Source organism: Oryx dammah, unplaced genomic scaffold (assembly GCF_014754425.2).
Source record: "Oryx dammah isolate SB20612 unplaced genomic scaffold, SCBI_Odam_1.1 HiC_scaffold_25, whole genome shotgun sequence".
In the NCBI taxonomy this organism is placed as follows: Eukaryota; Metazoa; Chordata; class Mammalia; order Artiodactyla; family Bovidae; genus Oryx; species Oryx dammah.
In genome coordinates, this window is record NW_024070209.1 from 2,411,357 (window position 1) to 2,436,931 (window position 25,575).

Consider the following 25,575-nt stretch of genomic DNA (forward strand, 5'->3'; position numbering starts at 1 on the left):
CTGGATCACTAAGAGTTTGAATGCCATAACTAAAAAAAAAAAAAATATCCCACATGCGGCAACTAAGACAGCCATTTGGAAACTCACATATTAGATCATGGAGTGGCTCCTGAACGAACTTTTTGGCCAACCCAATAAATGAATGGTTGTCGATAAGGTGGGAATAGAGTGAGGGAGACCGGTGGGGTGTAGGAGAGGATGGATGGTGGGTAAGTGCTAATGGAAAAACATTTTCTTGTTGTTGTGATAAAAATATTCTGAAATGCAACTGTGGTGATTAATGCACTTTTTTTTTTTTTTTTTGTCACGTCATGTGCCATGTGGGATCTTAGTTTTCTGACCAGGGAATGAAAGTTGTTTTGAAAAAAATTAAAATAAATTTTAAATTTATCCGAAAAATAAAGATTTTTTTGAAAAAATTTAAAAACAGAATTATTCCCAGGAAGCTAAAGGACCTGGAAGCACTCCGAAAGGCACAGACCGTTGAGAGGACATTAGTTAGCAAGTTGGCTCAGCTCTAGCCTCATTTCAGTTTGTGTGGGCCCCAGTTTGTGTGGGCCCCATTGTGTGGCCTCTCTCCAAAGATGACCTTCAGGATTCACTACTTCTTAAGCCCGAAACCGGGCATAGGGTTACTCAGGCTCCTAGGCCCTGTATTTCTGCACCTTAAGACCTGTCACCTCATTTAGTTACCTCTGAAATATGTATATGTGCACTAAACTCCATGAGCATTTGTGGGTACACAGAGAAAAATGAGACACAACTAGAAACCTTGAGAACCAGTCTTACAGGAAAAATAAAACCTGAGGAACTGCAAATAAAAAGCAGAATGCAATCAGTGCCACAAGGGGGCACTGGACAGTCAGCACTCACTTCTGATTTAGGAGTCAGTGAGGCTTTGTAGTTGTGATGTAAAAATGCCCACCAGGATTTCAGTAGAGGCAGGGAGCGGGAAAGATTTCAGGGAGACACAGAGAAAGCAACAGCACAAAGGCAGAAAGACGGAGGCAAGTCCCAAGTGTTAAGAGCTCGATTCAGCTGCGTGGGCGCCTGCTCAGTTATGTCCGATTCTTTGTGACCCTGTGGACTGTAGCTCGGCAGGCTTTGTCCATGGGATTTCCCAGGCAAGAATACTGGAGTGGGTTGCCATTTCCTCCTCCAGGGGATCTTTCTGACCCAGGGGTCAAACCTGCATCTATTGCGTCTCCTGCATTGCAGGCAGATTCTTTACCTGCTAAGCCACTGAGGAATTCAGCTGAGTGCAGGGCAAATGTAAGGAATGGAACAATGTGACATAATTTGGGTGGGCTTCCCTGGTGGCTCAGCTGGTAAAGAATCCCCTGCAATGCAGGAGGCCCTGGTTCGGTTTCTGGGTCGGGAAGATCCCCTGGAGAAGGGATACCCTACCCACTCCAGTATTCTTGCCTGGAGAATCCCCATGGACAGAGGAGCCTGGCAGGCTATAGTCCACAGGGTCAGACGACTGAGCGACTTATGTTCTTGTTACAACTTAGAATCTCTTGAAAAAACAATGCCATTGTAAAGAGATTTTGCTTTTTCCTAGGAGACAGTGGGGCTTCCCAGGTGGCAATAGTGGTAAAGAATCCACTTGCCAATGCAGGAGACATGAGAGACAGAGATTCAGTCCCTGGGTTGGGAAGATCCACTGGAGAGGGAAACGGCAACCCTCTCCAGCGTGCTTGGAGCTTCCCAGGTGGCTGAGTGGCATAGCACCCAGCTGCCAGTGCAAGAGACGCAGGTTTGATCTCTGGGTCAGGAAGATCCCCCGGAGCAGAAAATGGCTTCCCATTCCAGTATTCTTACCCAGAAAATTCCATGAGCAGAAGAGCCTGGCGGGCTGCAGTCCAGAGTCACAGAGTCAGACACGACTGAGCGACTAAGCACACACAGCAGACAATGGGAAGCCAGAGCAGATTTCTGGTTTGGGAGGAACTTTATAGCAGGTGTTTGATTAGAAGGACCAACATTTAGATTAAGCAAAAATGAAACCATACTATGTATCATGCCTTTGGCAAGCATTTGCAAAGTACCATTTTAGCATACATTATCTCATTTAATTCCCACAAAAGTCCTATGAAATATATTGATTTTTCCCCATTATACCAAGGAAGAAACTGAGGCCCAGAGAAGATAACTGACTTGCCTGGACTCCCTTGCCAGGCCATCTCACTCCAAATGCTCTTTAGAGGGGTTTCCTGGCAGAGCTAGTTATGGGGAAGGTGATACTTAGATGGATAGTGGAAGGGTCGGGGTGGGGAACCAGAGACAGGGAGTACGGCTGGGAGGCTATCGCAGGGGGCGGGGCAGAAGACTAGGGGTGTCTGATGGAGGGACCATGGACAGGGATCATGGAATGCTGGAAATGAGATTGAAACACCAGGGAGCTAGGTGACTGGTGTGTCCAGGGAACCCCGAACTCTGGGGGCTGGTAAAGAGGAGTTCTGGGTTACCCAAAAGCCCTTTGGTAACTTGCATGTTGGATGGTGAAATGGGTCTTGACCTGGAATTGAACATACACCTTACAGAGTTAGAGTGAGGTTAAATCAAGTGACTTCAGAAAACACAGTGTCCTACAAGGACACTTATTGATTCCCAAGGACATTTATTATTTATTGATTCCCTTCTACAAGGATAAGAGACTCAGTAAATGATACCTCCCTCTTTGCCTAGACCACCCATTCACCCATTAATGCACACTTTGAACTACTTTATTCCTTCACTCATGTCTTCATTTAGCAAAATTTATTGTCTCCTATGTGCCAGTCACTGTACTAGGTTCCAGGGCTGTACCAGTAAACCAGACAGATTTTATATATGTAAATATAAATATACATTATATATGTAATATATTTATATATAATGTATATACATTATACATAACATTTATATATAATGTATATATAAATATATGGTTTAGATATGTAGAGGCAATATTGATTTTCTAACCCTTTCATTTGGTGTATGTTTCTAAGAAAGATTTGTTCTCTTCCAAGTCTTCACCTTAAGAGGCAATGCCCTTGTTTTAACCAAGAGGCAACTTGTAGTGATTAAAAGCATGGAGTCTTGGGTTTTCCTGGTGGCCCAGAGGTTAAGAATCCACCTTGCAATGCAGGGGACACAGGTTCAATACCTAGTCCAGGAAGATCCCACATCCTAGCAGGGAGGCAACTCAGCCCATGTATCACAATTACTGAGCCTATGCTCTAGAGCCTTCAAGCCCCAACTACTGAGCCTGCATGCTGCAAATACTGAAGAGCCAGGTGCCTAGAGCCTGTGCTCAACACAAGAGAAGCCCCCTGCTCACTGCAACTAGAGAAAGCCTGCACACAGCAGCAGAGACCAACACAGCCAAAAATAAATTTAAAAAAAAATTTCTTTTTAAAGCATGGAGTCTTGTGTCAGACTGCCTGGGTTCAAATCCAAACTTCAGCCCTTACTAGCTGTGCAATCTGGGTAAATTCTTAGTGACTCTGGGCCTCGGGTGCATTGTCTGTGTAACAGGGTAGTTTTGCCTACTCCATAGGCCTGCTGGGCGCCTGGAACAGTGCAGGAGGTATTGTTTCTCAAAAGCATCTATGGAACGCTGTATTTGGAGGCAGTTTGTAACATAAACACAGGAAGACTGTCTCATTCTTTGTCATATCCTTCTTTTCTTATCCCAAATGGCCCTATGAAACCTGATGGCCCTTCGACACAACACACTTGGTTTTTTCTTTATTTTTTTACTCCATACTGAGCCGTTTGTGGGATCCTGGCTCACGACCAGGAGATGGGTCTCTGCAGTGAAAACACTGAGTCCTAATCACCGGTTTATCAAGAAATGCCTCAGTCCACCTGGTTCTGAATGACTGTTGGCTCTTCCCCACATTCTAGCACTCACAAAGATAACGGGTTGCAGGCATTTGGTGTGTCCAGCAGCGTGGCTCTAGGTTGGGTGGCTGTGCCGGAATGCATTGTGAGGCTGACTATGCAGCCCCACCTCACCAGGTGGCTGATTTGTAGGGACTGAGAATTCATTTTGGCCTGCAGGTTTCCATATGCTCATTTTAAAATGAGATAATATCATAACTATGTGTAAATGTAGACTCCTGCAAAGGAAGTCATGTGTCAAGGCATGGCTTGGCATTGGAACAATACTGATTCCGTGACAGATCCATCCCAAGCCAGGTTGGGGGTGACTTGCCATTTTGAGGACTGGCTCCTGCCACAGATGGAGGAGAGACTCTTCTTGACCGGCTTATCTCCTCCTTATACTGGGCAGATCCTCCGTTAGGCTTCCCAATCCGGACCATGCCATCCACTGCAATTTCTATGGCCAAAAAAAATAAAAGAAAGAAAGAAACCTGCACTGCACTCCTGCCCACCTTTCTCTCTAGAGTCTGATTTTGGTTTCAACTCGGTAGCTCCAATTCTTGCCTATTAATCCCCCCCAGCACAGACTGCTGGTTCGGAGCAGTCCCAAGCTCTAATCACTTTTTTTTCCCCAGGCACCATAATTTTCCCAACTGTGTATCCAACCGGCTTTCTATTATTATTATTTCATCCTCGCTGTGCAGCCTTTTAGTTCCTTGACCGGGGATAGAACCCGCACGCCCTGCAATGGAAGCTCACAGTCCTAACCACTGGACTGCCAGGGAAGTCCCCAGCCAACTTTTTAGCAAGCCAACAAGCATGGGCACAACATCTGCATGATCGGGCCCGGTGTGACGGGGATCACCAAGCTCCTCCCAGAGGCAGACACACAGCTGAGGGCAGGCTTCAGGAAGGTTTGGAATACAAACTGCTGCCTGAGACCAACGTGCCAAGGAAACAGGAAAAGAGATCATACACCTACGTGCCCATCACCCTGGCACCTCAGAAACCCCGTGGGGGGCCCAGTGGTTCCTCCCACCATCCCCCTACCGAAAGGAACCACTTCCCTGAATTTTATGTTAGCTATTCTTTTGCTTTTCTTTATAAATTTACTACTTATGTATGATCTCTAGTCAATGTATTTAGAGATCACTGGGCCACCAGAGAAGCCCCATATATATAGACATATACATATATATATATTCTTCATAGGTTATTACAAGATATTAAATATAGTTCCCTATGCTCTACAGTTGGAGAAGGCAATGGCACCCCACTCCAGTACTCTTGCCTGGAAAATCCCATGGACGGAGGAGCCTAGTAGGCTACAGTCCATGAGGTTGCTAAGAGTCAGCCCCGACTGAGCGACTTCACTTTCCCTTTTCATTTTCATGCACTGGAGAAGGAAATGGCAACCCACTCCAGTGTTCTTGCCTGGAGAATCCCAGGGATGGGGGAGCCTGGTGGGCTGCCATCTCTGGGGTCGCACAGAGTCAGACACAACTGAAGCAACTTAGCAGCAGCAGCAGCAGCAGCAGCAGCATGCTCTACAGTAGGTTCTTTTTATTTGTTTTATATATACTAGTGTGGATCTGTTAATCCCAAACTCCTAATTTATCCCTCCCTCCCCAGGGCTCTTTATTTTTTTAAGGGTGTCTTATTCTAGTTTTATGGATAAAATGTTTTCTCAAAAGTCTTTGAGGGTACTAATGATAGTTCATTCATGAAGCATTCTTCTCACTGCTTTGTAATGAATTCAGAATTAATTGAAATATATAACAGTGGTTGAGTTAATTTCATTAATCTCTAGAATATGATATTATAATGATTATATTTATAGAAAAGACTAAGAACATAGGACTACCATGATACATCTTAGAGCAAAAAGAGCAAGTTAAACAGTACCACAGTATTATATATTCTTTTCCCCATATTTTATATATTATTATAAAAATTTTTATTGTGAAAAATACCAAAAGTTGAAAGAATTTTATGATGAACACTACCTCAATTCTAACATTAACATTTTAGTATGCTTGCTTTATTGTATTTCTATCCATCTATCCAACCCTCTATCCATCCATCAGTCTACCTCCTTTTTCGATGCGTTTCAAAGTAAATTACACACGCCAGTATTGTTGTTGTTGTTCAGTCACTAAATCAGGTCCAACGCTTTGCAACCCCACGGACTGCAGCATGCCAGGCTCCTCTGTCCTTCACTGTCTCCCGGAGTTTGCTCAGATTCCTGTCCACTGAGTCAGTGATGCCATCCAACCATCTTATCCTCTGCTGCCCTCTTCTCCACACCAGTATACTCTCCCCTAAATACTTTAGCATGAACATCATTAACAATATTTCAATATTTGCTACCAGTGCTTATTCATCTAAAATAAAATTTACATATAATGAAATACATAAACCTTAAAAATGTAAAATTTTCAGAGTTTAGACAAACTCATATATCTGTGTCAAGTCAAATGCCTACCAAGGTGTAAACATTATTCATTACACCAGAAAGTACCCTCATACCCTTCTTAATCAATGTCTCTCCCCAGGGGGAATCACTGCTTTGATTTTTTTCTACCTTAGGTTGTTTTGCCTGTTATTTCAGTTTTTAAAAAAGAGAAAAAGAAAATTATGCAATATGCATGTTGTTTTACTATATGGCTGGCATGTGCCTGCACTTATTCTAAGTGCTTTAGAAATAGGAACTCACCTACCCATATCAACACTTGGAGCAAGATAGTATTATTTTCTCCGTTTTACAGCTAAAGAAACCGAGATGTAAAGTAGCCAAATAGCTTAATCAATGCCTCATTACTGAGGAGCAGGGCTTGGGCCCCACAGTCTGCACTGTTAACCACACATCAGCCTCTGTGTGAACATCTGTCAGACCTACATCAATTTCAAAATGCTGACAGCGGTTCTCTTGGGTAGTAGAGTTGTGGGTGACTTTTGTTTCTTTCCTTTTGTTTACCTGTATTTTCTAAGCCCTGAATAATCATTGGAGGGACTGATGCTGAAGTGGAAGCTCCAATATTTTGGTCAACTGATGCGAACTTACTGGAAAAGACCCTAATACTGGGAAAGATTGAGGGCAATAGAAGAGGGCATCAGAGGATGAGATGGCTAGATGGCATCATTGATGCAACGGACATGAACTTGGGCAAACTCCAGGACAGAGTGAGGGTCAGGGAGGTTTGGCGTGCTGCAGTCCATGGCGTTACTGAATCAGAATCAGTGTCACTGAATAAGAATCAGAAATGACTGGGCAACTGAACAACAACATTTTCTAAGATTTCTTCAATGAACATATATTACATCAAACAGACTAGTGAAGAAATTACTGAGAAGTTACTGTAATTCCAAGACATAGATGCCTTTGAAGAGAACAAAAACTTTTACATCATTTAAATAAGAAAGAAAAAAACTATGAATTTATAGTTTAAAATTGTATACCTGTTTACACTGAATTTCAAATAAAGGGACTTTGTTATTTTTCCTTAAGGGCTGCAACATACACATACATATAAATATTTGTTTTTAAATAAAAGTAATCCTTGATGTGTTAAAAAAATAAAATATTCTCCACATGTCCTAACGCTACTCTTTTCTAAGTCATGACACCCCCTCACCTGATCTCTCCTCACACTCACAGCCAAACCCTTGAATATCGATAGGCTAAAGTATGGTTACTTTCTGCACCAGTGTGTCTTCCCAACGTTCACTTATTTGGTCATTTCAACCAAAGAACAAGCAGACATCTGGTGTCACATAAGAACTACGTCTATTAATTGACATGTGAACACCTGTGGGCGAGAGAGGCAGGAAGTGACTCATTCAGCATGGTTTCTGAGTTTGCTCTTCTTGAAATTAAGGGTAGAGTTTCAGTAGATGTGCTCAGCATCTTGAAATCAGTAGAGTCTGCTTATATTTCTGAAATCTCCATTTACTCGTCAGCATCTATTTGCTGTCCTCCCAGCGGTACAAGTGCTACATCTGAGAGGAGAGAGCCTGCTGCTCAATGTGCAATGAGATGCCGTTCAGACTGATGAAGCAGGAGGTGCATTCCACGCACAAGCAGCAGCTCTTCTATTAATGATTCTCCGCCTTCACGGCATTCCTGGCTGATTGGAAACAAGGCAGCAAATTGTTACTTTCCCGCCGTGTTCAGCAGCATCAGCAAAGTACAAGTCTGTCCACACAGGTTTTGACTGCACAGCAAGCTTCGAAAAATGTTTGTCACCAGAGCACGCTAACTCTTCCAGCTCGTGATAACAAGAAGTTAGTTCGATAAAAACCCTGTAGCTGTTGAAAAAAATTGATTTTTTGAAATTTCTGGTTGAGAAAAAATGGTTTTTACTGTATCATGATTATTTTTCCTTAGCTTCCTTGATGTGCCACCATAGCCCAAACCAAGTATTTTATTTAAAATCCAAATGTTTATTTAGACACCTCTCTGGTTTCACTGATTAAGACTCCTTTCTTCCAATGCAGGAGGTCTGGGTTCAATCCCTGGTCAGGGAACTATGGCCCACAAGCCATACCTAAGATCCAGCACAGCCAAATAAATTAGTAAATAAATTAAAAAATAAATGTTTATTTGCTTATCTAATTCTTGGCCATAGACTCAATTTCTACATCATCCTGGTCAGGATTCTGTGTGGATCCTAGGCATGTTTCCTGTAAATTATCCCCAACTTCCAAAAAGCCTATAAAAACACAAAGAGACCTATCCAAACAATCTTCCATTCTTCATAGCTGGAACACTCGGGATAATGAATAAATGTGTCATTCATTTATTCCATTCATTCATTCCAAGACACAGCTGTTGCAAAACCAGCATAGAACTAAGTTTAATTTTAGTCTTTGCCCTCAAGAGTCCCAGAATTTCATTAGTGACACCAACTACTTAGTGGGTCTTCCCTAGGTATCCACCTGCCAATGCAGGAGACTCAAGAGGCTCAGGTCTGATCCTTGGGTCAGGAAGATCCCCCGGAGAAGGAAATAGCAACCCACTCAAGATTATTGCCTGGAAAATTCCATGGACAGAGGAGCCTGGCGGACTACCGTCTGTGGAGTCACAGAGTCTGACACGACTGAGCACACAGACACACTGCTGCTGCTGAGTCGCTTCAGTCGTGTTCGACTCTGTGCGACCCCAGAGACAGCAGCCCACCAGGCTCCCCCATTCCCGGGATTCTCCAGGCAAGAACACTGGAGTGGGTTGCCATTTCCTTTTCCAATGCATAAAAATGAAAAGTGAAGGTGAAGTTGCTCAATTGTGTCTGACTCCTAGCGACCCCATGGACTGCAGCCCACCAGGCTCCTCCGTCCATGGGATTTTCCAGGCAAGAGTACTGGAGTGGGGTGCCATTCACACACACAGACAACTAGGCAACTTTCTGTGGTAAGTACCATGTTTTGTAATGTGAACATGGATGACAGATAGGGGTGGGTGGCTACTCCCTGAGCAAGGTGCTCTAAATATATGGAGTTATTTAATCCTCACGTTGTAGCCATGCGTTCCAGGAAACAAACTTACTCAGAAGGACAATGCAGATAGTGGAGTGCCGTCTGTTACACAGGCGAGCCCAAGGCAGAGTCTCCTTTTAGCCCAGGACCCCGACCAGTTTTTATGAAAACCTTATATACCCTAAGCGTACGTGCCCAAACCCACCTCCCCAAATTCCCTGAAACTAGTCTGAGCAAAGGAAAAAGAAAGATACAATCAAAGTCAACGGTGATTCATATGCCTTAAGCCTAGGTAGTTAACAGTGGACAATTATCAATAGGCTTGTGGTCATACCCCAATAAGCATAATAGGATGTATGATTCTATTTGATTACACAGATAATTAGGGTATTCTCTGAGGCAATAGAGAGCCCTGGGGCTCTTCCTTGAGGGGGGCCTGGTTTTCTAGTTGGTCTGTTGTTTCCATAGTTACTGGGCATAGAGCTCAAAGTCCACAGTCCGGCCCAAGATGGAGTCCTGCTTTCAAGATAGAGCCTGTTCTGTTTCCTCCTTTACTCACACTAACCTTTAGAGAAAAGGAGTTTTATCATCGTGTTTATCAGATGAGGAAGCCGGGGCTCTGGGAGGGTCAGAACTTTTCAGGCCTCAGACAACAGGCAGCAAGACAGGGCTCTGAGTCTTGGTATTGTTCTCTTTCTCCTGCCACACCAATCTGCGTCCATGGGGGAAGAATGGATCATGCAAAGTGTTAGGCACTCAGTCCTGTCTGACTTTTTGAGACCCTTTAGACTGTAGCCCACCAGGCTCCTCTGTCCAGGGAATTCTCCAGGCAAGAATACTGGGCTGGGGGTGATGGGTGGGGTGGGGCTGGGGTGGGCTGGAATTCCAGGAAAGTGCCAACATTCCCCTTGCAACAGTACTCTGCTCATATGTGCAACTCTCGGAAGTACTGTCTCAGACATTCATTTACAGGCTCTACACCTTGGGGCGGGGAGAATGGGGGGTGGGGTTGCGAGCTTCTCTCAACCACGCGCCCCAGGCACTGTGTGCCCCTATACTCTCCTGAGGTGACCTCAATGTCCTGATGAGCAGACTCCACTGAGAGAGTGTAGAGGTGGGGGGATGGCTCCTGGGAGAGTGCAAGAGCCACTGGGGGCACAGTTGGCAGTGAAGGGCTGAAGGAAGAGTGCTCGTGGAGCCCCAACACTGACCCGGAGGAGGAAGCCCCTTCCTGAGTCTCCAGAATCAAGCGGACAAATCAAGCCCGGGGTTACACAGGCCAGCATGGGCGCACCTGTTTCTTTCAGTTCAGTTCAGTCCCTCAGTCATGTCCGACTCTTCGTGATCCCATGGACTGCAGTACACCAGGCCTCCCTGTCCATCACCAACTCCCAGAGTTTACTCAAACTCATGTCCATCCAGTCGGTGATGCCATCTAACCATCTCATCCTCTGTCGTCCCCTTCTGCTCCCGCCTTCAGTCTTTCCCAGCATCAGGGTCTTTTCAAATAAGTCAGTTCTTCTCACGAGGTGGCCAAAGTATTGGAGTTTCAGCTTCAGTATCAGTCCTTCCAATGAACACCCAGGACTGATCTCCTTTAGGATGGACTGGTTGGAACTCCTTGCAGTCCAAGGGACTCTCAAGAGTCTTCTCCAACACCATAGTTCAAAAGCATCAATTCTTCAGTGCTCAGCTTTCTTTATAGTCCAACTATCACATCTATACACAACTACTGAAAAAACCATAGCTTTGACTAGACGGACCTTTATCGGTAATGTCTCTCTGCTTTTTAATATGTTGTCTAGGTTGGTCATAGCTTTTCTTCCAAGGAGCAAGCGTCTTTTAATTTCATGGCTGCAGTCACCACCTGCAGTAATTTTGGAGCCCCCCAAAATAAAGTCTATCACTGTTTCCACTGTTTTCCCATCTAGAAAATTCATTTTGAGCACCATCCAACCAAGACACACCACCCCATTTAATATTTTATGATTTATTTTCCATGTTAATATAGATTTACATTCTATTTTTTCTATATACAGTATTTTTCTATGTTTTTAATAGGTGTATTGTGTGATGATCAAAGCATAAGATTTATGTAGTGAATTAATTTTGGTAAACAATATTTCAGTTACATGGGATCATGACAAGACCTTTTTACAAAAACTTTATCATTTAAAAAAAATCTTCACAGATCTGTGGCTGAGCTTGTCCCAATGATCATAATTATCTTTTCATGCGTAATCTGCCGTTCACTCTAGCTGTGGGAGTCTTTGTGTGGCCTCTTGGCACTTTCTCTAACGTCATCTGAGACAATCTACTGATGGCTTCCTCACTTTTAAAGATCAGCAAGATGTTCTAGGCTTGCCCCACCTTTTTGGATATCCTGACAAATTGTGCTGTCACCCTCCAGAGAATTCTGACTCTTTTTAGAGAAGAGCAGCAGCACACTGGGCTTCCCTGGTGGCTCAGCGGAAAAGAATCTGCCTGCGATGTACGAGACCCAGGTTCAATCCCTGGGTCAGGAAGATCCCCTGGAGGAGTGCATGGCAGCCCACTCTAGTATTCTTGCCTAGAGAATCCTATGGACAGAGGACCCTGGCAGTCTGCAGACCATAGGACACGACTGAAGTGACTAAACAGCAGCAGCAGGACGGTGAATCCAAATCTGGTCTTAAACATATGGATTCAGGGACTTCCTTGGTGGTCCAGTAGTTAAGTCTCTGTGTTTCCGATCTAGGGGTTGTGGGTTCAATTCCTGGTCAGGGAACTAAAATCCCACATACTGCATAGCACAGCAAAAAACCAAAAAAAATCGTGGATTCAAATGTTTTTGTGTAACAGAGCAAGTGGGCTTGTTGCCCACTGCACACGAAAGCCCAAATATCATTTTGGGCAATTTTTTTTTTTTTTCTGAAAGAAAAAGGCTTTATTGCAGGGCAGCCAAGCAGGGAGCGAAATCAGTCCATCCTAAAGGAAATCAACCTTGAATATTCATTGGAAGGACTGATGCTGAAGCTGAAGCTCCAATACTTTGGACACCTGATGGGAAGAGCCAACTCAATGGGAAAGGCCCTAATGCTGGGAAATATTGAAAGCAAAAGAAGAGGGCGACAGAGGATGAGATGGTTAGATAGCATCATCAACTCAATGGACGTGAGTTTCAGCAAACTCTAGGAGGTAATGAAGGACAGGGAAGCGTGGCATTCTGTAGTCCACAGGGTTGCAAAGTGTTGAGCACACTTAGTGACTGAACAACAACAAGCAGGGAGACAGGAGGCAAAGTTCAGATCTGTCTCTCCCATGGCTTGTGACTGGGATGTTTATTCTGAAAGTGGCAACTTATAAAGGGAGGGGGCTGGGAAATGATTGGTGGAAAGTAGGTTTAACTTTCTATGTAAACTTCAAGAGTTCTCTACGGGGACATCTCTGGTGGTCCAGTGGTTAAGACTTCACCTTCCAATGCAGGGGGTACGGTTGGATCCCTGGTCAGGGAGCTCAGATCCCACGTGCCTCATAGCCGAAAAGCCAAAACATAAAAAACAGAAACAATATTGTAATAAATTCAATACAGACTTTTAAAATGGTCCATATTTTTTTTAAAAAATCCTTAAAAAATTTCTCTATGTAGGTCCTTTCACGGATTGCATGTACAGCTTGGGGGGAGCCGTTCCTATGTAACACACGGTGGATTTTTGGCCTGTGACAGCCCAAGTTCACTATCAGTCATTCTAGTCCCTCAACTCATCTGCACGATGCTCAGTCAGGAGGAGCTGTCAGCAAGTTGTTTACTTAGCTTTCTCTGTGTGCTAAGTCACTTCAGTCGTGTCCAACTCTTTATGACCCTACGGACCGTAGCCCACCGGGCAACTCTGTCCATGGGATTCTCTAGGCAAGGATACTGAAGTGGGTGGCCATGCCCTTCTCCAGGGGATCTTCCCAACCCAGGTATCGAACCCAGGTCTCTTACACTACCTGAGTTGGCAGGTGGGTTCTTTGCCACTAGTGCCACCTGGGAAGCTGGTACTCTGCAAAACAAGCTTGGTGCTCCTGGTGCATCATCTTGTTTTTATCTTGTTGCCACCTTAAGCTACAGGGTGTAGGGTGTGGTTTCATTTGCCTGTATGTGGCTGAGGTGGCTTGTTGCAGTGCGAATTCACAGACTGGCGCTTGTTTGGGACAAACTTGGGTACCTTTGGCGGTGACGTGCATCTTCTCTGTCTGCCCCTGCCCACCTTCCCTCACCTTTCTCTCCCAGCTCTGTGCCCTGGGGAACTGGCCCTGAAGGATTAAATCAGAGACTCCCTTGTCCACTGGCTTTCAAATGGTTTTGGCCAGTAGGAAGCATCAGTCAGAAATCAGTCTTGAGAGAACTCAGCTCTTTTCCTATGGGGTCCCAGAGGTACAGTTTCATCCTCTCAACTGAAGGCCACATTTTTTTTTAAATCAGATTTTCTCCAAGTAACTACTTTTCTCAAGTTCTAGTAACAAATCACTCCACCCTCCTAACCCTTACCCAGAGTTGGGCTGGCTTCAGGAACAATAGCCATCCCTTGCATGCATACATGCTAAGTCACTTTAGTCCTGCATGACTGTGTTCAACCCTATGAACTGTAGCCTGCCAGGCTCTTCTGTCCATGAGATTCTCCAGGCAAGAATACTTGAGTGTGTTGCCATGCCCTCCTCCAGCGGATCTTCCCGACCCAGGCATCGAATCCAAGCCTCTTAGGCTTCCTGTATTGGCAGGCAGGTTCTTTACCACTAGCGCACCTGGGAAGCCCGTTATCCCGTGCAGCTTTCCCCAAATCCTCACCCTTTTTGTTTCTTTATTAAATTCTTCTCAATTACCCAGCATAAGGATGCCATCAAATCCCACTGGGAATCCTGATACCACAGTTTCAGGACTTATTTTTTAAAAAACAACTGATGTTTTAAAACTTTTCTATATTTTCCAAGCTTTTCAAAATTATCATGGTTTGTACTTATGAGTTGTTAAAATATTATCCAGAAACATCATACACATTCTTTTTTGAGGGTCATCTTGAGCAACTGGTGCTCCAAAGGGTACATTTTTGGAAATATTAGCACAAATCACTTCTAGAAGTTACTCCCAAAATCTCTAACACTTATCTCTGGGTCAGGGGGTGTGAGGGTAGCTTCTTTATTCTGTTCCTCCTATATATATTTACAATGAGCATGTATTATTTTTACAAAAAGATAAAAACTTGAAAAATTTCTAGGGAAATGTGTATATTTTGATGCTTAAAAGAGAAAGTGAGTTAACTTTTTCTGTAAATGACCAGGTGGTAAATGTTTTAGTGTTGCTAGCCAAGAGGCAAAATGGAGAATATTATCTAAGTGCTTACATAATCAGAGAGAAAATAAATTTCCACAAAATTTTCTATAAAGTTCATAATAAAAATAATCAAGTGCATTTCTTTTGGTAATACGGGCCTACTAATGGAAGAATTATTCCATGATTATACAGTGGAAGTGACAAATAGATTCAAGGGGTTAGATCTGATAGATACCTGAAGAACTATGGACAGAGGTTCATAACATTGTACAGGAAGCAGTGATCAAGACCATCCCCAAGAAAAAGAAATGCAAAAAGGCAAAATGGTTGTCTAAGGATGCCTTACAAATAGCTGAGAAAAGAAGAAAAGCTAAAGGCAAAGGAGAAAAGGAAAGATATGCCCATTTGAATGCAGAGTTCCAAAGAATAGCACGGAGAGATAACAAAGCCTTCCTCAGTGATCAGTGCAAAGAAATAGAGGAAAACAATAGAATGGAAGACTAGAGATCTCTTCAAGAAAATTAGAGATACCAAGGGAACATTTCATGCAAAGATGGGCTCGATAAAGGACAGAAATGGTATGGACCTAACAGAAGCAGAAGATATTAAGAAGAGGTGGCAAGAATACACAGAAGAACTATACAAAAAAGATCTTCATGACCCAAATAACCATGAAGGTGTAATCACTCACCTAGAGCCAGACATCCTAGAATGTGAAGTCAAGTGGGCCTTAGGAAGCATCACCATGAACAAAGCTAGTGGAGGTGATGGAATTCCAGTTGAGCTATTTCAAATCCTAAAAGATGATGCTGTGAAAGTGCTGCACTCAATATGCCAGCAAATTTCGAAAACTTAGCAGTGACCACAGGACTGGAAAGTCAGTTTTCATTCCAATCCCAAAGAAGGACAATGCCAAAGAATGTTCAAATTACCACTCAATTGCACTCATCTCACATACTAGCAAAGTAATGCTCGAAATTCTCCGAGAGGACTCAACAGTACATGAACTGTGAATTTCCAGATGTTCAAGCTGGATTTAGAAAAAGGCAGAGGAATCGGAGATCAAATTGCCAACATCTGTTGGACCACAGAAAAAGCAAGAGAGTTCCAAAAAAACTCTACTTCTGTTGTATTGATTACACCAAAGCCTTTGACTGTGTGGATCACAACAAACTGTGGAAAATTCTTCAAGAGATGGGAATTCCAGACCACCTTATCTGCCTCCTGAGAAATCTGTATACGGGTCAAGAAGCAACAGTTAGAACTGGACATGGAACAACAGATTGGTTCCAAATCAGGAAAGGAGTACGTCAAGGCTATACATTGTCACCCTGCTTATTTAACTTCTATGCAGAGTACATCATGCGAGATGCCAAGCTGGATGAAGCATAAATTGGAATCAAGATTCCCAGGAGAAATATCAATAACTTTAGATATGCAGATAATATCATCCTTATGGCAGAAAGTAAAGAGGAACTAAAGAGCCTCTTGATGAAAGTGAAAGAGGAGTGTGAAAAGGCTGGCTTAAAACTCAACATTTAAAAAACTAAGATCATGGCATCCAGTCCCATCACTTCATGGCAAATAGTTGGGGAAACAATGGAAACAGTGACAGACTTTATTTTCTTGGGCTCCAAAATCACTGCAGATAGTGACTGCAGCCATGAAATTAAAAGACATTTGCTCCTTGGAAGAAAAGCTATGACCAACCTAGACAGCATATTAAAACGCAGAGACATTACTTTGCTGACAAAGGTCCATCTAGTTAAAGTTACGGTTTTCCCAGTAGTCATGTATGGATCTGAGAGTTGGACTATAAAGAAAGCTGAGCATTGAACTGTGGTGTTGGAGAAGACTCTTGAGAATCCCTTGGACTGTAAGGAGATCCAACCAGTCCATCCTAAAGGAAATCAGTCCTGAATATTCATTGGAAGGACTGATGCTGAAGTTGAAGCTCCAATACTTTGGCCACCTGATGCGAAGAACTGACTCATTTGAAAAGACCCTGATGCTGAGAAAGATTGAAGGCAGGAGGAGAAGGGGACCACAGAGGATGAAACAGATAACATCACTGACTTGATGGACATGAGTGAGCAAGCTCCAGGAGTTGGTGATGGACAAGGAAGCCTTGTGTGCTGCAGTCCATGAGGTCGCAAAGACTCGGGCTCGACTGAGTGACTGAACTGAATGGAAGGATGGAATTTAAAAAAAAAAACATGTCAATGAGCTGGGGCTCAAAGTTAGTGTTCCCTATCATCCAAATCGATTGCAAATTTCATCTGTAAGTGCTGATCTGTAATGAAACATTACATATTGCTTCTTTTTCTGTTGAGGTGTGGTTGACGTACAGTATTATATGTTTCAGGTGTATGATACAGTGATTCAGTTCTAAAGGTAACATTTCGTTTACAGTTATTGTAAAATACTAGCTATATTCCCTGTGTTATACATAGTGATTCTTTGAAAATATTTTTCAATACAAAGATTGTTAATTGATATTAATTCACAATTTATGATTTTAATTGAGCATATTTATTCTTATATGGAGAAGGAAATGGCAACCCACTCCAGTATTCTTGCCTAGAGAATTCCGTGGACAGAGGAGCCTGGTGGGCTGCTGTCCATGGGGTCGCACAGAGTCAGACACGACTGAAGTGACTTAGCAGCAGCAGCAGCAGCAGCAGCATTCTTATATAATTAGATTTATCTCGATATTTGACTTTTAGTATGTCATTACACTGCAGATTAATCACTCATTAGAGATTACCTAGAAGATCCTCAAGTAAAAGTTAACAACAAAGTTAAATGGATTTTGAAATATGGAACTGTTCTTTCCACTTGTACCAATATCTGGCAAACTGCTGGAACTGTAGTTTAGAAATAACTCAGAAAATATATCTAATGCAGATTTATGTGGGAATGGACATCCTGCTCCTTGCTTTATCTTTTGACAGCATGGGAAGTGTATTGAGCAGCTTGCTATTACTTGTGATTCAGTTTGTTGCAATGACTTTATCACAGAATAAATTTCACATATGCCATTTTGCCTTGTAATTTTAGGTTGACCTCACTAAGAAACAATATCGAGTCTGCAACAAAAACTAATTTCCAAAGCCACTCAGTGTTTGAACAAAGTAGTTGAGGACAGTTTCAGAGAGAAAAATGTTAATCTCAGCTCCAATCTTGAAAAAATTGCAAACTGCGGTAGGGCAAGTCAGTATATTCAGCTTCTATTTCTGAAGAAAATTCGCAGAACTGATGATTTTTAAGCCCATGAGAATAAACTAAGTTCACCATTGACACTGCTGGTCACTGAAACATGGTAGATTCAAATATTTTCCACAAAGTACCTGCCGATGAATAATAGGATGAATAACCATGGCCTTTAAATGCCTTTTCACTAGTTTTGTAAATTTGTTCATTGAAGGTTTTCCCTGTTCCACAAATATTTTTCTCACCATCAGATGTAACACATATTAGCAGACTCTACTTCAGGTTATACTGAATGAGTGTTTTCTCAACTTTGAAATATTCTTACCTCTAGCTGTTCCATGCAGATATTCATGAAGTCTACTTCTTCAGTAACTACAAACTCTACTCTGGCTTCTTGAATAAACAGCAACAATTGAACAGTATCAATAATACCTATAGGTATGCATCAATTCTGGGAAGACCACTCAAAATTGCTTGCCTTGTTTTTTAATTATTGATCTCTCTGCGAATGTTTTCAAGTCTTTGAGCAACTGTTCTCATTGGTATAATAGTTTTCAATAAATTTTAGATTTTACGGGCTAGGAGGCAGAATTGAATAAATTATTTAGCTACTTTCTGCATATTTATTTTTTAATGATGAAAATAAATTTATTAAATTTATTAAATTATAAATTTATTAAATTTATTTTTGGGGAAAGTTACTATATATTTTTTAAATGAGTGACTGCTGCTACAGTTTATTCTTGTGTCATATGTGTACAATCACCAATTAGTGTGACTGACAAGGCGTCCAAACAACTTGGTTTCCTATCAATCCCAGTTCCCTGGTGGCTCAGAGGTTAAAGCGTCTTCCTGCAATGTGGGAGACCTGGGTTCGATCCCTGGGTCAGGAAGATTCCCCTGGGAAAGGAAATGGCAACCCACTCCAGTATTCTTGCCGGAGAATCCCATGGACGGAGGAACCTGGTGGGCTACAGTCCACGACTGAGCGACTTCACTTTCACTTTCATCATGTTGAAGAAGAAAAATCACTAGAAATCAGACCAAGAAGTGTTCACCGCTAGAGGGCTTTTTGTTGATGTGCAATCTATGGAATTCTCCAGGCAAGAATACTGGAGTGGGTTGCTATTCACTTCTCCGGGGGATCTTCCCAAAATAGGGATCAAACATGCATGTCTTGCATTGGCAAGGACTTCTTTACCATCTGAGCAACCAGGGAAGCTCTTAAATGGATTAGTAGGTCTCTAATTTGGAGTCTCTAATTTGGTATAACATCTAACTTCATTTCTGTGCAGACCATCAATTAGCAAATGTCTTCTAACCTGACAATCATTTTAAAAACAAACCCTCAGTTGATCATGAAAACACACCTTTAAACACATGACTTTAAAGTTTCGCCCATTGTTTCGCCCACTTCGAAATGTGTTTTTTTCACCCTGACATTGTCATGTCATCAATTTTAAAATAATAATTTCCTTATCTCTGATTGATTGCACTGATGCTTAGTAGCAGGAGCCTGTGGTCTATTCTTCATCATGAAAGTTTATAAAGAGTAACTTTGGAACTTCAATAATGGCCAGTGAGAAGAATCTTTCCCCCTCCACCATAAGTCAGTATTTTTGGAAGTACCATCCAAGTTGTTTGACATCCCTTCTGCATAGGGACATTCTGCATCCCTAGCCACTGGCTAGGAGGTGTGAAATTTATCTTTCAGCAGAAGGATTTCAACTGGTAATTATGGAGAGATCATGAAATCTTCCTTTTCTCCTTGGACAGCCAACACAAGACAGAAAGGCTAAGATTCCTTCTGAGTCTCTAAAGATCCTTTTCTTTATTTTTAAAAAATTTTGGCCACGCTGTGACGCATACAGGATCTAACCCCAACCAGGTATTGAACCTGTATGCCCTGCAATGGAAGCACAGAGTCTCAACCACTGGACCACCCAGAAAGCCCCTAAAGATCCTTTCTAAAAAGCCCATTCCATTGGCGAATCACAAGCTCGTCTGGTCTTGACACTTTGTAAAGATCTCTTCACCCACTCATCTCACCAGCTGAACTACTTGGTATAGATTTAGGATTCTTATTCCCAAGTGGCTAGTGAGTGGTGAGTAAGGCCTCCAGCCAAGTCTTTGGGTGAGGTCTGGGCCTTTCATGAGAGTTACTTTGATTAAAAAAAAAAAAGGAGTTGTGGAAAGACACCCGAGTCTGGGTGTTGGCTGGGAGTGAGGCATATTAAGGATGTTGACAACAAACCTCAGGTGCTGTACTGACTCAGGCTAGGAGCTAGGACCCTTTGCTGCAGTGCTTGCATCTGGAGAAACATCTCCTCTGGCAACAGAATACAAAGAAACTATAAGCGACTAAAAATAACTACATGCATGCTGCAGTTGGGACAATTTACAAACAGCAAGACACAAAAAGACCAACAACCCAGCTGCCACTTCTGAGGTTCCCCAGCAAGTGCAGTGTCCTGGGCATGATTCCTGCACGTGGTGCCACCAAGGGGATGGGCAGACCACCGGGCCACCACTCTCCCCAGAGCCCTGGACCTGCCCCTACCCTCATCCATTTAAAGAACCAGCTTGCCGCCACCCCCCACCCCCATGGAAGGAGGAAGAGAACCTGTTTTCTCTCTCCTGCTGCAGCAGAAGTCCCGATACAGCCTTGCCTAAATTTCGCATCTGGCCTCATTACTTTCTATTGATTAGAGTTCAAGGACCCAGGTTGGTAGCTACCATTTTGCGCAGCGCCAGCTGCAAGTGGAAATGCTAAACCCGCCCCCTCCGCCGCCCCCCGCCAGCCTTTCTTGGTTATGCCACCGTCATCCTTACTGTAAGCATATTCTAAATTCCCATTAAGTATATTCTCCATTGAACCCCGCTGAGTGGAGTTGACTGCCGGACCTGCAGTGCCCCCTAGCGCCACCTTAGGGAGGCTGACCGGCCAAGACGTGAGTGCCCCTCAGGTGCGAGTCAGGGGCCACAGCCCCTCCGCAGGGCCTGAGGAGCGGCGGCGCCGGCCCTGAAGCTCCGGTTTCGACGGCGAGGTGGCTCCCTGGGCCCCACTCCCGCCGCGAGGTCGCTGGGCGGCCAGGCACTGGGAGGGCGGGGCTGGGCGGGGCTGGGCGGAGCCTGGACGGCGGGAGCGCCTAGTCCGGCTGGCGCCCTCGGAGCCGCCCGAGGCACCGTGGGGTGTCGAGGCCTGCGGCTCCCGGGCTATCGGACACTCGGGCTGTCGGACCCTCGGGCGAACACGATGCGCTCTCCGGGAGAGGGCAGCGGGACCACTCCCGCGGGCGGACTCGGCGAGGAACCCGGAGCCCCCGCCGCGCGGGGAAGAGGGCGGGGACCGTCAGGCCGCGCGGGCTCTTTAAGACCGTATCCGTGCTAACACCGACTGTGAGTAACCTGGCCCCGGGTCCCGGGAGAAGCCGTGAGTTGGCTTGGAAAAAATAGACGGATGAGAGTTCAGATCTCTGGGCGTGGAATTTGGGGAAGTTATGAACGGCGGCCCGGGGCGGGGAAGGGGTGTGGGTGGTGGTGTACGACTTTGATCCAGACCCTAGGTACCTTGTAAATGTTAACAGGGCTCCTGGAGAGGGCGGTGAGACTAAACAAGGACAAGTTCCAAAGGGAGGAGAGCCCCCCACCTGGCTTCAGGGCCCACACGTTGTAGTCCTTCAAGATCTCGGTAAGGCCTATAGCTTGTGAACAGGTGGGGTGGATTCAAGATCCAGGAAGCATTAGGCCACTGCGGTGGATGGAGAGGCAGAGGAATCCACCACCGTGGGCTCTTAGGAGGCCTGGGGCTTCTGGTTCTTCAGGAAGTTTCCTGGGCTGAGAGATGGAGCTGCGCCTGCCTTTGGGCCTGGCTCACCAATGGGGCATCCCACAGCCCCCTAAGGATCTCAGAGCACAAGGGCAGGGGTGGAGAGGTGACTGGTGGCTCTGTGTCTCCTTGGCATCCCACTGGGGGTTGCTCTACCTGGCACTGGGAAGAGGAGAGGCTGAGTGGTCTCTGATGACACAGAGTGTGCCGAATGAGAATTGTGAAGTCACAGAGGAAGTGGGGTGCTACAGCCAGGCCTGGGGCTGACCTGGGGCAAGAGGAGGAAAGGTGTTGCCCAGGCAGACCTGTGGAAGGGACTCTGGGATCAGCGGGGCACACCTGGTGCCCACGGTGGACTGATGAGTCCGGTGAGGCCACCCTGGCCCAAGGGTCCCCCTCCCCCTCCTCCTCAGGAACACAGACAGGTCTGTGGTCCACATTCTGGAAACCTTAAACACCACCCACACCATGTGGAAGGAAAGCAGTTGAGAGACTGGGTGGCACATCTGGTTGCTCCCCTTTCCCTCCTCCAGACTCCTCCCGGGCACACCGCCCTTGCTCTGCCTAGCCCCAGCTCTGTGAGCTTTCTGTTCCTCCTGAGTAGCTGACCTCCAGGACCTGGGGTTCCGGGACTCCGGGGAGTGTGCGCTGGAGAGCAGAGGCGTCCTGAAGAGCACCACTGACTCCCACCCTCCTACTTCTCCAGATGCAGGGGCCTCCATGGCTGTGATAAGCCTTCTGTTCTTGGCAGTGATGTACGTCGTCCACCACCCCTTGCTGGTCAGTGACCGGATGGACTTGGACACGCTAGCCAGAAGCCGGCAGCTGGAAAAGCGGATGAGCGAGGAGATGCGCCAGTTGGAGCTGGAGTTTGAAGAGAGGAAGCGAGCAGCGGAGGAGAAGCAGAAGGCAGAGAACTTTTGGAGAGGGGACACTTCTGGTGACCAGCTAGTGCTGGGGAAGAAGGACAGGGGGTGGCCGTTCCAGGTGGACAGCCAGGAGGGCCCCCTGGGCTGGATGCTAGGAAATCTGTGGAATGCTGGCCTCTTTTGCATTTTTCTCATTTTTGAGCTCCTGCGACAGAACATGCAGCACGAGCCAGTCTTTGATTCCAGCAGTGACGACGACGAGGAGGAGGTCCGGGTGGTGCCCATCACCTCCTACAACTGGCTCACTGACTTCCCCTCCAGGGAGGCCCTGGAATCTTTCCACAGACACCACGTCCAGAACGTCACCCGGGACCTGCCCTGCACCTGCGAGTTTGTGGAGAGCTTTGTGGATGACCTCATTGAGGCCTGTAGGGTGCTCAGCCGCCGGGAGGCTCACCCACAGCTGGAGGACTGCCTGGGCATCGGGGCGGCTTTCGAGAAATGGGGAACCCTCCATGAGACCCAGAAGTTTGACATCCTGGTGCCCGTCGTCCCCCCACAGGGCACAATGTTTGTGCTGGAGATGAGGGATCCGGCCCTCGGCCGCCGCTGTGGCTGCGTGCTGGTGGAGTCAGAATGCGTGTGCAAGCGCGAGAAGCTGCTGGGGGACGTGCTGTGCCTGGTGCACCACCACAGGGACCACTCGGCCCTCGTGGGTAAGTCTAACAGCTCCATCAAGGCGGCGCTCTGCACCGGCTCCCACCTGGACGTGTACAAGACTGTACAATGGTTCCGGAACATGGTGGGCAATGCCTGGGCCCTTGTGGCCCACAAGTATGACTTCAAGCTCAGCTTGCCACCATCCACCACCTGCTGCAAGCTCAGGCTGGACTACCGCTCAGGCCGCTTCCTCTCCATCCGCCTGGTCCTGGGGGTGCAACGGGAAGACACCTTGGTCTACCTGGTGAGTCAGGCCCCCGACCAGGAACAGGTCACCAGTGTGGACTGGCCCGAGTCCTTTGCGGCCTGTGAGCACCTGTTCCTAAAGCTGGTCGGGCGTTTTGCTCCCGAGAACACCTGTCACCTCAAGTGCCTCCAGATCATTTTGAGTCTCCGGGACCTTCAGAGTTTACCCCAGGGAGCGTCCTGCCCCATCCTCACCTCTTACCACTTCAAGACAGCCCTTATGCACTTGTTACTGCGGCTCCCCCTCACAGACTGGCAACACGACATGCTCTCCCAGCGACTCCAGGACATCCTCTGGTTCCTGGGCCGAGGCCTCCAGCAGAGGTCTCTCCATCACTTCCTCATCGGTAACACCTTTCTGCCCCTGACCATCCCGATTCCCAAGACATTTCGGAATGCTGAGCCTGTCAATCTCTTCCAACACCTGGTGCTAAACCCCATGGCACATTCACAGGCAGTGGAAGAGTTCCACAACCTTCTGGCCCAGGTGAAAGCTCTGCCCTGTTCCTCGCTGGCCGGGGCACACTGACTCATATACAGGCCATTAAAAAGGGGGAGACGGTATTTCTGATTCCTCAGGCGGCAGAAAGTTTTATTTCTCAGACACATCAGTGATATGTGTGACCTTCACCTTGCCAGTAGAGGGTTATGATAGATTAAGACACTTAGGTATACATGAAGCGGTTATGAGGGGTCCAGCCTGCTAATCTAGGGTGGGTCTTTGAAGTTTTCTTCTCCTGACTTAACTTTCATCATGACCCAAAGAGGGCCCAGGGAAATGGATGTTATGGGATTGCCTTGCTGCTAAAGAGTTGAGATCTGCAGGGGACCTGTGAAGTTGGGATGTGTAGTAACACTGGAAGTGAAAGAACCAGAGAATACCTCCATCCCAGCTTATTTTTGTGTGTGTGTGAATGACTCCACACACATCCCTTGTAAACTGGCTTGCCTATTGAACTCAGCCCAATTCACAGCCAAGCCGGTAGCACCCCCATTTTATCCCAAATACTGTTATGGTAGCTTCTCATTATTTTAGGATCAGAGTTTTCAGACCTTCATTATTTGAAGATGTTTATTTGGCATTTTCTTCATTTAGCCCTTTCTTCATGTTATGTGAAATGCAGCTGTTTTATGCATTTGAAAAAAACTCCAATGCTACCCAAATAACTTATTAGCATTGATTCCAAACAAATATTAAGTCGACAATGGCCTGTCCGGTAATTGAGATGATGTATATTCTAAAGTTAATGACATTGCCAACATCTGATGGCCAACTTTGGGCCTGGAAACATCAAAAAACCCTTCAGGAGGACAGTCTCTTGGGAGGCTTGGAGATGAACAATTCCTGTTTCTGAGGGGAGTCACTTGTAAAATGGAAAGAAGGTTTAGCTACCACATGTAGCTGTGCTTCTTTTCAGTGTGGTAATGCCTTTGTATTCTCTCTTCAAAGATGACAAGGTATTATTTGAACTATGTTTGTGGGTTTGCAAAGCGGGGTCATTGCAATCCAGGCCCATTGCCAGGGCTGGACAGGAAGGGGCTGTGAAGCTGATCAGCTCTTACAAAGCCAGGATTCCGGAGATGTGATTGGTATATTTCCCCGTCTTTCAAAACCCTGGGTATCCTGGGGAGGAGCATTAAGAAATGTGAGACTCTAGCTGTGGGTGTGGTTTTGGAAATACCAGGGCTATTCCTAACCGGCACACCAGCACTGCCCCAAGTTTACCTTGACCTTGGGTGGGGGGACCTCTGGGGGGGTTAGATGCTGGCCTCAGAGGCTGTGGTTATAGAATCCACACCCTCCCTTCCACAAAAATAAATGACAAGGGTCCCAGATGCTGATGCCAGCCAATATGTTGCACAATAGCTGCTCTGTTCTCACGTTATCTGTTGCTATCGGCCAGGTACTGCTTTCAAGTTCAGATGCAGCGATGTTGGTTCTCTGCTGGTGGGATTCTGGTGTTTTTAAAACATCCATATGCTTTTGTTTAGAAAGTAATTTGCTGATGTTTTACTTCCAAATCAATAAAGGAGACTATTTTCTGTATCAACTGGAA

The 25,575-nt window shown here is 45.4% G+C and overlaps 1 protein-coding gene across 3 annotated transcripts; it reads left to right on the top strand.

Moving 5' to 3' along the window:
* Nucleotides 1–21,008: 21,008 nt before the first annotated feature.
* ITPRIPL1 (ITPRIP like 1) lies at nucleotides 21,009–25,575 on the top strand. 3 transcript variants are annotated; one of them, XM_040267579.1, is made up of 3 exons: nucleotides 21,046–21,253; nucleotides 21,442–21,545; nucleotides 22,390–25,575. In XM_040267579.1, the coding sequence occupies exon 3, from the start codon at nucleotides 22,404–22,406 to the stop codon at nucleotides 24,045–24,047; it is 1,644 nt and encodes a 547-aa protein (XP_040123513.1). In that variant the 5' UTR covers nucleotides 21,046–21,253; nucleotides 21,442–21,545; nucleotides 22,390–22,403; the 3' UTR covers nucleotides 24,048–25,575. The 3 variants fall into 3 exon arrangements, with proteins under 3 accessions (XP_040123515.1, XP_040123513.1, XP_040123514.1); XM_040267581.1 differs by lacking the exon at nucleotides 21,442–21,545 and having other exon boundaries at nucleotides 21,009–21,253; XM_040267580.1 differs by having other exon boundaries at nucleotides 21,442–25,575.